The sequence below is a fragment of the Dermacentor albipictus genome, chromosome 8, assembly GCF_038994185.2.
Source record: "Dermacentor albipictus isolate Rhodes 1998 colony chromosome 8, USDA_Dalb.pri_finalv2, whole genome shotgun sequence".
NCBI classification, from domain to species: Eukaryota; Metazoa; Arthropoda; class Arachnida; order Ixodida; family Ixodidae; genus Dermacentor; species Dermacentor albipictus.
The window spans coordinates 30,688,982-30,703,793 of NC_091828.1; the positions used below are offsets into that span (position 1 = coordinate 30,688,982).

The window sequence follows — 14,812 nt, forward strand, 5'->3', positions numbered from 1 at the left end:
CGAACTGTGTCAAATCCTTTCGCGTAATCAATAAAGATGACGTCTATGTGTCCACGAGTGGTTAGTGGCAACGAAACATGATCAGTGAATTCGAGGAGCAGTGTGACAAGTGAGTGGCCAAACACGGAACCCATGTTGCAACTCCGCAATAATGGTAATATCGCTAAAAAACCTGCTGATATGCTTATGGAAGATATGTTCTAATAACTTACCGCATGTGTTAATTTAAGAAATAGTGTGCAATTTCGAAGCAAGGACCGCGTTTCCTCCCTGCATGGCCTACTATATCCGGAGTATCAGTTTGATGACTAGCCCTCGATCGTCGGTACATGCGCAATGGCACAACTGAACTGGAACACATGTGTTTTCTTGGATTGAGAAGTTGTTAGCCGTCATCTGATCGATGATTTATTATGCTTATGACCCCACCACACAGCGACATCTACTTGTTATAATCGCGTATTGACGTTTCTGTAACTCCCGCAAATACTAAAGGACCACTAATGGTTACTTCGCCTTGCATCCGAACTTCCTAGCACGGTGAAGATTAGCGCATATGCGGACGACATATCCATATGGACATCTGGAGCCACCCGTCCCCAAATGCGCGCTAGGCTTGAACGTGCAGTGACAATCACAGCTAAGTATCTGTGGCGTCAAGGCCTCCAACTCTCAACAGAAAAAATTTCTATGATTACATTCATGCGAAAACAAATGACCAGGTATCCGATAATCGTTAACGGAGTAGCGATACCTACTGTTACACTGCACAGATTCCTTGGCTTAGTCGTAGACCGGGGATTATCTTGGTCAAGACACGTCGCCGCACTGAAGTCAAAGCTGAAGAGTTTTGTTCAAGTCCTTCGCGTCGTTGCAGGAACAAGATGGGGCCCCTCGGAGTCGTCATTACTCCAATGGTACCAAGCACTATTCATAGGGTATATACGGTACAGCATTGCGGCGCTCTCAAGCATGGGACTTAGCTGTGTGCGCGCGCTGGAGAGCATTCAAGCTCAAGCATTGCGCACATGCTTAGGCCTCCCACGATGCACGTCAACCAATGGAACAATAGCGAAAACTCGTGCTTGTCCTATTGGGGTATACTTGCTCTGCGAGCCTCTTCGAATGTACCTTCGCGTGTTGACCCGACACAGTCACCATTCTCAGTCATCGCTCCCTGCCACCCACCCAGGTTCCAGCTTTTGAAGGACAATATCACGCAGTCAAGGCGTTTTGCCCTCGAGATTTTCTCCCGCCTGTATTCCAAGAATACCCCCGTGGGTTCTGCCTAAACCTGTCGTTACATTGGAGATACCGGGAATTATTAAAATGTCATCCGTTGCATCTATTGTCCTCAGGCAACACACCCTGTCGCACATTTCTGCAAATTACGGAGATACTGCACACGTGCATACCGATAGCTCTGTCAGACCATATGCCTCCACTGCAGCCTTCGTCATTGCACATATGATCATCGCTCGGTGGTTTAACCTAGACCATAGCTCAACATCAACTGCCGCAGAACTTGTTGCTATCCGGTTAGCACTTCGATTTCTCTCTGACGAGCCTCCTTACGCATGGACAATATTCTGCGATTGCAAGCCAGCTCTTCAAACGATTGACTGTGTCCTCAGACGGGGCCCGTATTATTCCATGGCTATAGAAATTACAGAACGCCTCGACCACGCAACTAGAAACGGCCACAACGTCACCTTTGAGTGGATACCCTCACACTGTGGCCTGATCGGGAACGAATAGGCAGACGCTGAAGCGAAAAATGCTTTACATAATGCTTGTGAAGTACGCATTCCGTTCTCACGTACAGACACAAATGCCCTACTTCGTCGCGTAAACCGCAACTTTACGTTAGAACACTGGACCCAACCAGATCGACGACACAAACGATTACACAAATGGGGCCAAGAAATGAAATTTCGTATGTTTCACAAGCTCAAAAGAAACCACACGAGCATGGTGCACCGGAATCCGCTTGGTGTCGCATTCACCAACCGTTATAGGCACAGGATAGGTGCCAATGATACTAGCCCAAACTTTGAATGCTGTAAGGTGCCAGAAACACTTGAACATATATTTTGTGTATGTCCCGCTTACGTGCAAGAATGACAGCAACTTGTCTCTTCCATTGCAAAGATCCACGAGAGACTGCTATCGGAGGAGTTTCTTTTAGGTCCTTGGCCTAATGCAAACAGTGCAGCCCTGGTAACAAGAGCTGCTATAGCTTTTCTCCAAGCCACTGGGCTGGACGCACGGCTTAAGAGAGTCCACAACTCTGTGAATCTGTATATACGCATCTCTTCCTTATACCATCATCATTCATCAGCCCTTTCCCTCCCCGTCCCTCTTCCCCAGTGTAGAGTAGCAGGCCAGAGCAAGTTCTAGCTCCGGTCGACCTCTCTGCCTTTCTGTAAATAAATTTCTCTCTCTATCTAATGGTTATATGAAGTAAAGTGTGATCACTAAAACCGTCTAGATGTCCAACCTCCCCCGTAGTCTCAGGGGCGTTCGTCTGAATTTGGTCTCAAAGGTTAGTGCCGCGAGTCGGCTAACGAAAAATCGGCGATACATTGTAGTCTATGGGCAGCTTCATGAAATCTGTTAAGGAAATACATGATAGAGATCATTGCAGCCAGTCAATTAGAGGAAGAATTAAATAGCCAAGAAAAGTGAAGTTAGTCGAAATGTGTTTCTTTCTCGATGCTAGACTGGAGTTCATTAGTAAAGCAATGAGTGGGGTCAGGAGGGCGGTAACAAATACTAATCAAGACATTCGCAGAGTTGCTTATACATACGGCCCATACAAGCTATAGATCACCATTTGTGTTAACGATGTGCGAAGTAATTGTTTCTTTAATTGCCAAAAGGACACCGCCGCCTCTTTTAACCTTGCGATCACAGCCGTATCCATTATAGCTGTCCTCAAAGGACGCGATTTCATTGTAGGCAATATCAAGGCGCAGCCAAGTTGTTTATTGTAAATATTAAACAAGAATAAAGAATCTTAAAGCTCTGTGGGAAGTATAAATTACGCTAAGCACTCCGGGGGGGGGGTGGGGGGGGGAGGGTTACTGAATAAACGGATGCGCTTGCACAACGTAGAGCCCCAATGCTGGCGCGACGAGGAACGCCGCCAGCGGGAGGCGCAGGCGCTTCAACCCCAGCGAGCGTTCCTTGGTGCTGCTCAATTTTCCATTTCACTCTGCCGCGCCTCCGACACTCATCAGAGCACATGACCTTCACAATCCAATCTCGTCACAGCTATAATCTGTTCGCCCGGTTCGCCCTAGCACCGTCACGTCTACAGGTTCCGTGCGCAACAAATGTCGAAATTGTGCCTAGCATTGCAGTGCCACATTTTCATCAAGGAAAATTATGTGAAACGATCCTACCTTTTCTTTTCTTTCTGATGTGTTGCGATAGTAATTATGCGGACATTACAAGTCAATTTTCTGTGTCCATGTCGCCGTCATGTTCCATATGCTGCAGGTGAGAGGGAAAAGGTGCGACGGTAGGCCGACAAGGATAGTAGCTTGATGCACACTAGTTCCCCGCACGGCCAATGTTCGGCCTAGCGGTCTCGTCCCATCCAATGCTTTCGTGCCAAGCCTTCTGAATAAACACGTCACGCCTTGTCACAATATATATTTTACTTCTACTCCATGACCGGTTTCCCGTACTTCCCACGCATACATATTTTCCACGTTGACGCTCCTAATCTTAACGCACTAAAAGGATGCTGTATGTATATCGGCCTACTGGGCGACGAACAGGCAATAAAGTGCAACGTCCAGTAACGTTCCTTGCGGAAAGATGCTCAGTGGGAAATCGCAAATGATTGCAGTACCTAGCCATAGTGACACCGTTAATACATGTAAGATTCCAGGGCGGCATTCTCGGTCGTTGGCTTTTAGAGATTACCAGAACTTTCGCGATATTTCGCTTGAACTACGGCCAAACGCGTCCCTGACACCGGGCTCAGGGCGTCGAGTGCTCGGCACTGTGCTGAAAAGCTGACCAGCGGACGCATACTGTGCTATAGTCTCTCCAAACATCCCGAAAGTCATTGTTTCCAGAAAAGTGAGCTACGGACAATGCTGCCCCTTGAAGCATAGCCCTCCGCGAGTAGTGTTGTTAGGGTGTGTTTTTTCGCCCATTGTCAAGCTCCGACGACATGGTCTGAGTGTGTATGAGCTTGCTCCCGTCCACTTGCAGTTAGCCGCCGCGGCCACTCGCTGGCTGTGGCGTTCCACTGCTGTGCACGGGATCGCCGGTTCAACTCCACGGCAGCGGTGGTCGCGCATGGATCGATGCTAAATGCAACAATGGTCGTGCACTAAGATTTCAGTGCAAGCAATAATCACCAGGCCGTCTAAATTGATAGCGCTCGAACGCGCCAACATTGGAGAATCAATCAACCATCTACTCACAAGTAGAATGACGGCACCGAGCAGCACGGCCTTCATCTTGACATCCAAATCGAAGGGGAAGGTGACCGCGAAGCTGTCGGCTATGCTGCAGGCTTCATTGAACAATCCGCCCCAGAGCTTCGTTATCGCGCCAATCTTCGTGACGCCGTCCATGGTTACGATATCGAACTTCACGTTCTCACAACAGATTGATCTTGTGCAGCAGGGCCCCTTAATCAGCAGGATAGCGTTTTTCTCGCTGTCCAGCACTGAGAAATTCGGATATATCAGGGTGCACTGCATCTTGACGGAGCCGATCGTTGCACCTGAATGATCACGCACGTCCATTTTCTGTACACAAGAAAGCGAATGATAATAGTAATAATTTGTTTACCATGCCTTAGAGCAACCCTAATGTGCAAGAGCTCGCGCACGCATATTGTCAACAAATAAACCTACAAAGGACAGGTAAGAACAAAAGGAAATGATAAGCAAAACGTGGGAAACTCTGGGCATTATACACCAAACACATTAAACCTTAAACGAGAATTCTGCAATGTCCAAAAATACTAATACTACTAATAATAGTCTTTGTTATAGATAAGCAATATCTACAGATATTTTGCTAGGTCTGCTGAAACCTTCTGTGGGCTCCTATGATACTTACGTACCTAGCTACTTAGTATAGTAATAGTAATAACGATCATAATCCCAATGATAATCAATTTTATTGACGTGTCCGGGAACAACATGAGTTTCAAGGGAGTGGCATGTGTATAGAGACAAACGCGGGGTTATGGTTTTCAAGTTTTAAAATTTTGAGAAGGTAGCATAAATATTGTCTTTGAAATGGATTATTCGAATAGGAGAACATGTACGAGAAATGGAAACAATTGTTCAAGTGTTTAAGAAAAGCTCAGTTATTCACGTTTTGAATACATTATGGCTCATTGGAATTGATTATTTGCAGCCGCGGACTTTGCAAAACGTATCGTACCACTTTGAATGAATATCTAGGGGGACATTAGTTTCAAGATATGATTCGTGTGTGACGAAATACATGGGCGTACCACTTACTGCTGTGTTCAATGCACAAAATAAGTCAATGGAACAACCGTGCATCCTTGCGATATAGTTGTAACGCATATCTGGAAATTTGGTGTCATTCTATAAATTCATTCCAAGCTGATACATCGGGCAAGCTCACTGGATACAATTCGTAATTTGAAATTACCACGATAACTACTAAGTTTTTGAATTAGTTCAATATGCGTTTTGATTTCTCGTGCAAATTATGACCACTTCGGAATAACCTAGCTCAAAGGCTATCTATATGATCTTTAAAGTGTGATTTCTAAAAATTCCTAAAGCACTTAAAAACGATCATACGCATCCCTATATAAACCAACAAACAGGAATAAAAGTGCACATTCTATACCATTGCCATTTCCAAACAATTCGCAGGTTCGCGTGAAAGGTTAATCGTCGATTGCGATAGGAAATTCGTACGTAGCTACCCAAGTAAGGATAGTAGTTTTAACGGCCGTATAAGCTTGCAAACTTTCGTTTACTAATACAATTAACAAGCATAGTATTCAGCGCGCACAAACAAACATGAACGCATTGCAGTTGATGAGCGCGGAGATTCGCTGTCAGAACGATGGTGCGAGCAAGTGCGGTATCAGCAGCGATTGAAATGACATTCGTCACATCGCTTCAACGCAAGAACGGCGAGAGCCCAGCGCACACGAAGGTATGAGCCGTATGAACGTTCACTTCAAGCTACGGCGTATGCGACGGACCGCGGCCGCGCAAGGTACGCACTTGTTCGCTGAGTCGAAGCCATCCCCTCTCCCTCCCTCACTGCGTTCCCGTTGTTCTTCATATATGGGGTGCGACATTGAGCCGCGAGCGTCAGTTCCCCTTATGGACAGTAGCGAAATGCGCAGTTGCTGCCGGAGCACAATGCCTCAAGCAGAGCGTGAGAGAGCTCACGGCACAACCCCTTCCCCCTAAATCATCCTCCTCCTCCTCATCTTCACTAGTCGCACGCGCTACACCAACCTCAGCGCCGTCACTAGCGACAAGCGAGCGCGCTCACCCGTACGTTCGCCCAGCCCAGCTACAGAATGATGGCGCCTGCAATGCAAATGCAAAATAGAACGGCGGGACTGACGATGTGGCAGTGGAATTGCAGGGGGTATCGTTCTAAACGGGGCTCGCTGCAACAGTACGTTGCCGCATCGTCAGAACCGCCGGACATCATACTTCTCCAAGAGCCGGGCGCCACCCTTGTAACTATCAGTGGCTACGAGGCCATTAGGGGCTCGGACGAGGCGAAAGTGTGCGCGCTTGTGTCCAGGAAACTCACATATACCCATAGTACTCTCACGTCAGATATCCCTCATCAAATCATCGAGGTTGTCCCCGCGGACACGAGACAAAATAGCCTGTACATCTTAAATGTATACAGTGCACCTCGGGCTCGGTGGGACAATTTTCAGTATCTACTCTTGGAACTCATCAAGTTGGGCCCGGTTTCCGTAGTGTGCGGTGACTTCAATGCCGCACACGTGGCCTGGGGCTATCGCAGTAACACACCAAAGGGCACGCGGCTTTGGGACCTCACACATAATCACCGATTCACCCTCATAACAGATCATACCCAGCCTAGTCGCCAGGGAAATAGCGTCGAGAGAGACACTTGCCCGGATCTCACTTTCACCAGGGGGGTCCAGGGCGAGTGGCTGAACACTGGCGAGACGCTGGGTAGCGATCACCATATTCTCATTATCCGCATCAATCACACAAGTTACAAACGCCCTGAAAAGAAAATTTGCATCACAAATTGGACCAAACTTCGCGTAATCCGTAAGGATCGAGCCTCAGGAGATGACAGCCCCAAAACTTATGCCAGTTGGCTCAGTGATTTACGCAATGATCTAAACAAAACGACTAGCCGCATAACCACGACGACAGAGACCCCCGAGGTTGACCCGCATCTCCTACATCTGTGGGACGCGCGCCGAGGTCTCACGAAGCGATGGAAGCGGCAAAAGTTAAATCGAAAATTGCGCTGCAGAATATCCCAAATTACGAGAGCAGCTCAGGAATACGCAGACCAGCTAACCAGTGCTAACTGGCAAACGTTTTGTGGTAAGCTAAGTGGTACGCTGGGCACCGCGAGAACGTGGGCAATCCTTCGGTCACTAATAAATCCGACAAACACGACATCCCATAAAAACCGGCAGCTTCAAATTTTCCTCCACCAGTACGGAGGAGACGGAGACCAGCTCCTGAAGGACCTTGAACAAAGGTATCTCTCCCGTGGCTCTAAGCCAAGCTATCCGGACTATCCGTATAGTGAAGAAAGTGACCCGCTAGGCACTGACATAACTGTCCAAGAAATCAAAGCCGCACTCGCAGACATTCATAGGAACACCGCACCCGGAGAGGACGGGATACGCTATACTCTACTGCGAAATCTCCCGGATGAGGACCTGGAAACGCTCTGTGCTATGTACAATCAGCACTGGCACGCCGGCACTCTTCCTCTAGAATGGCGACGTGCCGAGATCACTTTCATGCTCAAGCCCGGAAAACCCCTGTCGATCCAAAATTTACGGCCGATTTCCCTCACATCGTGCATCGGAAAGCTGCTTGAGTATGTAATCCTAAAACGGCTTCAACCTTTCTTGGAGATGCAAAATTTCTTTTCCCACACACAGTTTGGATTTCGCCCCCATTTGTCCGCTCACGATGTTCTTCTTCAGATAAAAGAGGACCTCGTTGACCCCCCCATCAGGGCTCAGACGAGAGCTCTTTTGGCGCTTGATGTCAAAGGAGCTTTCGATAACGTTTCCCATGGTCTCATCCTTGAGAACCTGGCCCACTCCCACTGTGGCTCCCGTATGTACAATTACGTGCGAGCCTTTCTCAAGGACCGTGTAGCCACAGTGGGAATGGGCCCATATCGGTCAACAGACATTAAAGTTACCGGAGCGGGGACACCTCAGGGGTCGGTGCTCTCGCCGACGCTATTCAACATAGCTATGGCGAGACTACCCCAGTTACTGGAGAAGGTTGAGGGGCTATGCCACGCGATATATGCTGACGATCTGACTCTCTGGACGTGCACCGGCTCGGATGGAGACATTCAGGACCGCCTACAGACGGCGGTGGATATAGTGCAGGCATACCTCGCGACTGGAGACCTTGAATGTGCGCCAAATAAATCAGAACTATTACTAATCCGACCGCTAAGCAGCTATGAAACGCCAATTCCAGTGATTGAAGTGAGAATACAAGGCATACCAATTCCCACTGCACAAAGGGTCCGAATCCTTGGTTATCACCTACAATCCAACGCCAAAGCTCACTTCACGGTAGATCTCCTTGGTCGACAGTGCGAGCAAATCATCGGTATGATGAGGCGCGTTAGTAACCGCCGCTCAGGACTCAAGGAAGCCGATATGCTGCGGTTGGTCAAGGCATGCATTATCAGCCGGCTAACCTATCACCTCCCATACCACAACCTGACGCTCTCTCAGCCCAACCGTATAAACACAATTATTAGAAGAGCCGTCAAACAAGCACTCGGAATTCCTGTATATGCTTCCACGGAACGACTACTTGCTCTCGGGGTACACAATACCATCGAGGAACACATCGAAGCGCACAGAATGGCACAACTCGAGCGATTGAGACTGACCCCTACAGGCAGGCATTTGCTCGCACGGCTGGGCTACCCACAGCATTCACCCTCTACGCGAGAGCATGTCCCAGTCCCATCAAACATCCGAACCTTACTCACCATAGCGCCCATACCGCGCAATATGCATCCAGAGCATCATAATGGTCGCCGGGATGCACGTGTTAGATACCTTCGGAAACTCCTCAACGCCCAGCCGGAGGGCACCGTCTATTATACCGACGCTGCCCACTATGCTCTTGCGACCAGAAACAAAGAAAGACAAGTGTCGGTGGTGGCGGACGATCAAGGTAATATCGTCACCTCGTGTAGCGTCCAAACCAAAGCTACGCTCACAGGGGAAACGTTGGCCATAGCACTCGCTTTCAACCACATCGTCGGTCACATGGAAAGATCCCCAAACCACGACCACATCATCATTACAGACTCACAAGACGCATGTCGAGCCTACCTCAGGGGTCATATTCCTCAGGAAGCCAATCGCGCTCTCACCAGCACACGTAAGCTCCCCGCCATTCCAGATCCCTCAGTACCACGCATCAGGCTGATTTGGACACCTGCTCATGCCTCACTGTCGGGTAATGACCACGCTCATGCGGCTGCCCGAGAGCTAACCTGCCGGGCACCTGGCAGTGAGGCGAGCAACCCATATCAAGCCTCCCAGAATTTGCCCAACACATACCGGGACACTCTAGACTTTTACAGACTAGGGCGCTTGCAATATCACCCTCCTCCCAAATCTTTCTCCCGGGATGAAGCCGTATCACTGCGACGGCTTCAAACCAACTCGTATCCGAACCTCCTCTTTCTCAACAAACTCTCCCCAACCTTATATCCCACCACCTGCCCAGGGTGCGGTGCACCACCGACGACGTTCCACGTCACGATTGAGTGCCAAAAACCACCTAAGGATATCCCTCTTCTACAATCCCCCCAACCAACATATGCGCAGTGGGAGGCAATCCTCCGTCGCTCCGAGCCTCAGGTCTGGCTGGCCCTGATACGACGAGCACGAGCGGTGGCGACAGCCATTGAGGCCCTGGACTGAGGGCCCCAACCACATAAATCCTTTCACTTTATAATAAAGTTTCTTCTCTCTCTCTCTCTCCCCCGCTCCCTCCCTTCTACCTAACAACAATGCCATTTTTAGAAATAGGTCCTGAAATTGATTTGAGTGCTGCTTACAAAATATGCAAATGTCTTTGAAGTATGTCAATTTCTTGTGAGTATTTGCTGCAGGGATGCAGCACCCTGGTCAAGCGATTCTTTGAGGCGGGAGAGGTGTACACACGAAAAGGTCAAGACACCTTGGCCATTTTATGCGGAATTTTCATACTGTCGGTATCCAATTTTTCCGCGTATTCAATTAGACGATTTACAACCTTGAATAAGGAAGTTAACTCAGGTTTCGTGCGTCAGCAGACCATGTGTTCTAGACCAAGGTAGGGCTTAGAGCAAGACTGGCGTTCGCGAATGACTTGCTTGAAGCAGCGATATGCAGGTAGAGGGAAAAACATTTCTTTGAACTCATGTCTACTCAATTTCCTATAGACAGGCAAATGAGGTTCCAAATGACAGCGACATATTCCAACCGAAGCCCGAGATGGAGGTGTGCAGCTTAAGAAATACACCTGCATTTCAAAACTCCCCCAAAATTTTACTAGCTGCATCCTTTGTGTCTCGACCGCGCTTAGCGATATACTGTGTGGGGGGTGAAAATGTGAGGTTGGAATCGAACATGATTCCAAGATTCCAACTTCCCACTATAAAAAGTGTGTGGCTCTGGCCAGGTGGTAAGGGGAAGGTAACTCATCTGAAGAACGGCTTTATTTGGCGGGTTAGTGGCTTCCACTATATTTTAAAAGGAGCGCTAAAGACACTGCGCAACCGAATAGAGGATGGGACACACACGGCGCTTTCCATCAGAACCCATTCTTCCTCCCATTCTCTATTCTGTTGTCCGGCGCATGATTTAGCCCTGTTTTTAAACATTATACGACTCATCTGTACTGCGTGTATGTGACATCACTTAAGCCTCTCAGCCATATTTCACTAGTTTGTTTTACACGCACTCATCGCGACTGCGGACGCCTCTTTTTCAAGTAGAATGCAGTCACAAAGGCTGCGAATTTAAAAAAAAAATACATATATATTTGTCATGCGCATAACGGAAGGAAGTTCTTTACGAGTGTGGATACATCATTTAAAGAGACGGTAAAAAAGCGGTCCACAGAGCCCTGTTACACAGTTCTGGTAACTATGGGCGTGCTTGAGGACGGTCCGTTGGAAATGACAAAACATATGCGGTCTTAAAGGTAGTCCCGATACAAAGGTAAAAAAGGTCAAGATACACCGGTTTTGCAAAGTTTTGGGAACAGCACTTTGAGAAGTCGGCTCCTGTCTTCGAAATCTTCCTATGAGTAGGCCATAAAGCTGGCGAAGTTTGTTGTTGTACGGCCCGGAAATAACGTAAACTTACCGTACCGTACCCTAAACCTAAATTTACCCGCAAGGGCTGCGGTGTCAGGTAGAAGTTTTCTTTCCTTCTTGCGTTGTCTTTTGCCTCTCGCACATGCCCACCATGTATGGGAGCTGTGAGCTAAGAGTGCCAACGCTGTTCTGCACTCTTTTCGTGACGTGACCGTTTGCAGCATTAGTCCGCCTCCTCTCCTTACCTCCTGTCGACCATTATGCCTCGCTCCCTCTGGACTGTATCACGGTAGATTTAACGCAAGAGCTTCAGTTCCTGCAATTCTTTAGCCGCAGTCTCGGATAATTACATCCTTAAGGTTGCTCTTGTTTCAACGTGCAGATAGCTCCAGAAAGCATTGTGGGGACGTGACGGAAATGCCCAATGTTTCCTCATTTCTGAACGGAGTATGCACACTTTCTACTGCCGAACTATAGCCTTATGCTACGTTGGCGATATATACGTGCCTGCAGGCAGCAAAAACAGAGACACGAATCACAGCGAAGTGGCCGGTCAAGCCGCAACACTTCGGCATTGCGGGAGTCGTGCAGCGCCATCTTGAAGGGCCGCCTGGGGCCCAGGCCCTGCCACAAGTAGTCGAAGTCCTCGGTCACCTTGAAGACAAACTGGTCCATGGTGTTCGTCACCAGGTACTCGGTATTCAGCATGTTCGGAAGGAGCACTGCGCGAGTTGAACATATGATCGCAAGTGTGTAGTCTACGACTCTGCGAACATTCGTTGAGGCATCTCTCTCTAAAAGGCCATTAGTGTAGTCATCCATTATTTCAAGGTGCGAGGGGAAAAACTCAAAGGAAGAGAAGAAAGAGACGTGACCTGCCCATGATTCCTGGTAAAAGGGTCTATCTCCTAAAGGAAATGTCAAATTTCTTGCTCAGCGGGAGGCGCTCCATTACATATAGGAAGTTTCGCTGGTTATCTGTCTTGCCTATGTTCTAGCTGCACCTTTCTTCTGTGATCAGATTACATGCGCGACCCAAATGAAGGTGTATTCTAAATCTTGTTTGAGCACAACTGATTGCGCTCTAAGGTTCATTGCGCCATATATGAATAGCCGACGCTTCTGATTTCGGAGATTAAATTTTCAAACATCGAGGAGTTTGCTAGCTGCTATCAACGTGCTGACAGTAACATATTTTGCGGAGCTCTGGTTCGAGTTAAATTCGGAACTCAGTATTGACAATGGACCTTTCTTGAGAACTTCCTGTTGCCATGAAAGGAAGGCTGCGGAGGACAAGCGCGAATGAGCGAGAGCACTTGAGAAAACAGCCCCACATTTTCATCCACGTTAGTTTAACTTGGCGAAAAGAACAGAAGAGCCACTCATTTGAAAAGCCTAATTAAGAGAAAAGACACGACGCAGTATTGAAGTTTCCCTATTTTGAAGCTTTTTGTTTAGGTGGTGTTGGCAAACGCGAAACCCACCCACGTAGCATCTGTCACTAGTAAGGTCCTGACTGACTACTTCACGCATTTACACATCTGCAGAAGCTCAGCCCTCATAGCTTTCCCTTCATTGCCACAGAAAGTTGTCCAGGGGTATACGGCGTGACAATGTGCACTCGAGCTGTGGGCTGTGCGAAAAGACATACTGATAATAAAGAAGGCCACGGGTAACAAACCAGGCGCCGGCCACATTTCGATCCCTAATTAACACACCCAACTTTCGTTTCGGCGACAGTATACGGTATCTCACGGAAGCGTTTTGAGTGCTGCTGTGTTGGGATGTTAGCGTTGCCACGTTTTGTCGGCCACAACCGAATTCGCCTTACTATGTAGTCCATTTGTATAGCTGGAAATTGTTTTACGGATGCGTTCTATGCTCCCCGGCCATGTTATTTGACGTCAATTTGCAGAAAATGGGAAATTGTTCGTTTAATAGCCCAACAAGGCGGCGTCGAAGAATAAAAAGATAGAATGTAAAGGCCCAAAGAGTCGTGGAGCCAGTGGCAATTCATTATTCTGTTACGTGTGGAGAGACACGAAGGAACTAATTCTTATTTACTTACTAGAGAAGCGCAGCCAGAGACAAGATGTATGTACACGAGCTCATGCCAAGCTCAGGTGTCGCTCTTCGTGTTCGCTTGCGCCATGTGTCTTAAGCGCCTGTTGTCATCATCAACATCGTACAATCTTTATGTATACCGCAGGACGAAGGCATCTCCCAGCGATATCTAATTACTCCTGTCCTGCCCCAAATGATCCCAACCTGCCCCTGCAAACTTGTTAATTGCCTTACGCCACCTAGTTTTCTGCAATCCTCGATGATGCTTCCCTCCTCCTTGCACCCGTTCGGTAAGTCTACTGGTCCACCGGTGATCCAAACGACGCATTACATGGCCAGCCCAAGTTTATTCGTTTCTCCTAATGTCAATCAGACTATCGACTATACCCGCTTGCTCTCGCGCCTGTCGTATCACATCCCAATCAACGGCGGCAAAAGTGCCGTCATGGTCCCAATATATAACTGGGGCTACGAGAGAGCATAAGTGCTTGCGTCTCGCAATGTGGACTATATCACTGGTGGCCGATGCAGAGGATGTTGTGAGGCTGGTCGGAACGACTTCGTAGCTAACATCAGTGACTTGGCAAACCATGCGATATGGACCTTTGTAACAAGGCAGGTGTTTTTTGCAAAGAGCTGTTCGAGATGAAAGTGACCAAAGCAGCGCTAGGGCACCCGACTAAATCTGCACGTCACGATGACAGATTTTGTAGCAATGCTTCCAGTTTTCGAGCGCGGTCAGTGCGAGTGATGCCACCACTTGTAGAGGTCGTAATTGATAACAGCAAGGTGTCTACTTCTGTTGGGGGTTCATGGCCATATAAGAGACAAAACGCGGAATAGCTGGCGTTGTCTCAACGACAAAAATGATAAAGAAAAATATTTAAGGTAAAGCGAAGTCCCAATTCCGGTGATCGCAGAAACCTATATTTAAGCATAAACGTGAAGCTCCGGTTCAATCGCTTGGTCAGGCCGTTGGTTTCTCGATGGTGGGACGTGGTAAGCTGATGCTGATGATGATGAGCTGATGAAAGCAGACGTGCTTGATATCTTCAATGACCTTGGATAAGACGGTATGACCTTGGTCTCTGAGCATTGACGTGGCGCTCCATGCATCAAAGTGACGTTGTGTTGTAGGAAATCTACATCTGTCACGCAGCCACTTGTGAGAGCGCATATACTG

General features: G+C 48.1%; 1 protein-coding gene across 8 annotated transcripts in view; it reads right to left on the reverse strand.

The window, feature by feature from the left end:
* LOC135912820 (retinol dehydrogenase 13-like) overlaps window positions 1–14,812 on the reverse strand; it is a 395,668-nt gene that overhangs the window by 328,647 nt on the left and 52,209 nt on the right. For all 8 annotated transcript variants that reach the window (XR_010567791.1, XR_010567788.1, XR_010567790.1 and 5 more), the window contains exons 4-5: window positions 12,073–12,287; window positions 4,446–4,775 (exon numbers count right to left, since the gene is read on the reverse strand). Coding sequence is in view for 1 of the 8 variants with exons in the window: in XM_065445362.1 (XP_065301434.1) it covers window positions 4,446–4,775; window positions 12,073–12,287 (545 nt within the window). In the remaining 7 variants the exon portion in view is untranslated. The remainder of the gene's footprint in view (window positions 1–4,445; window positions 4,776–12,072; window positions 12,288–14,812) is intronic.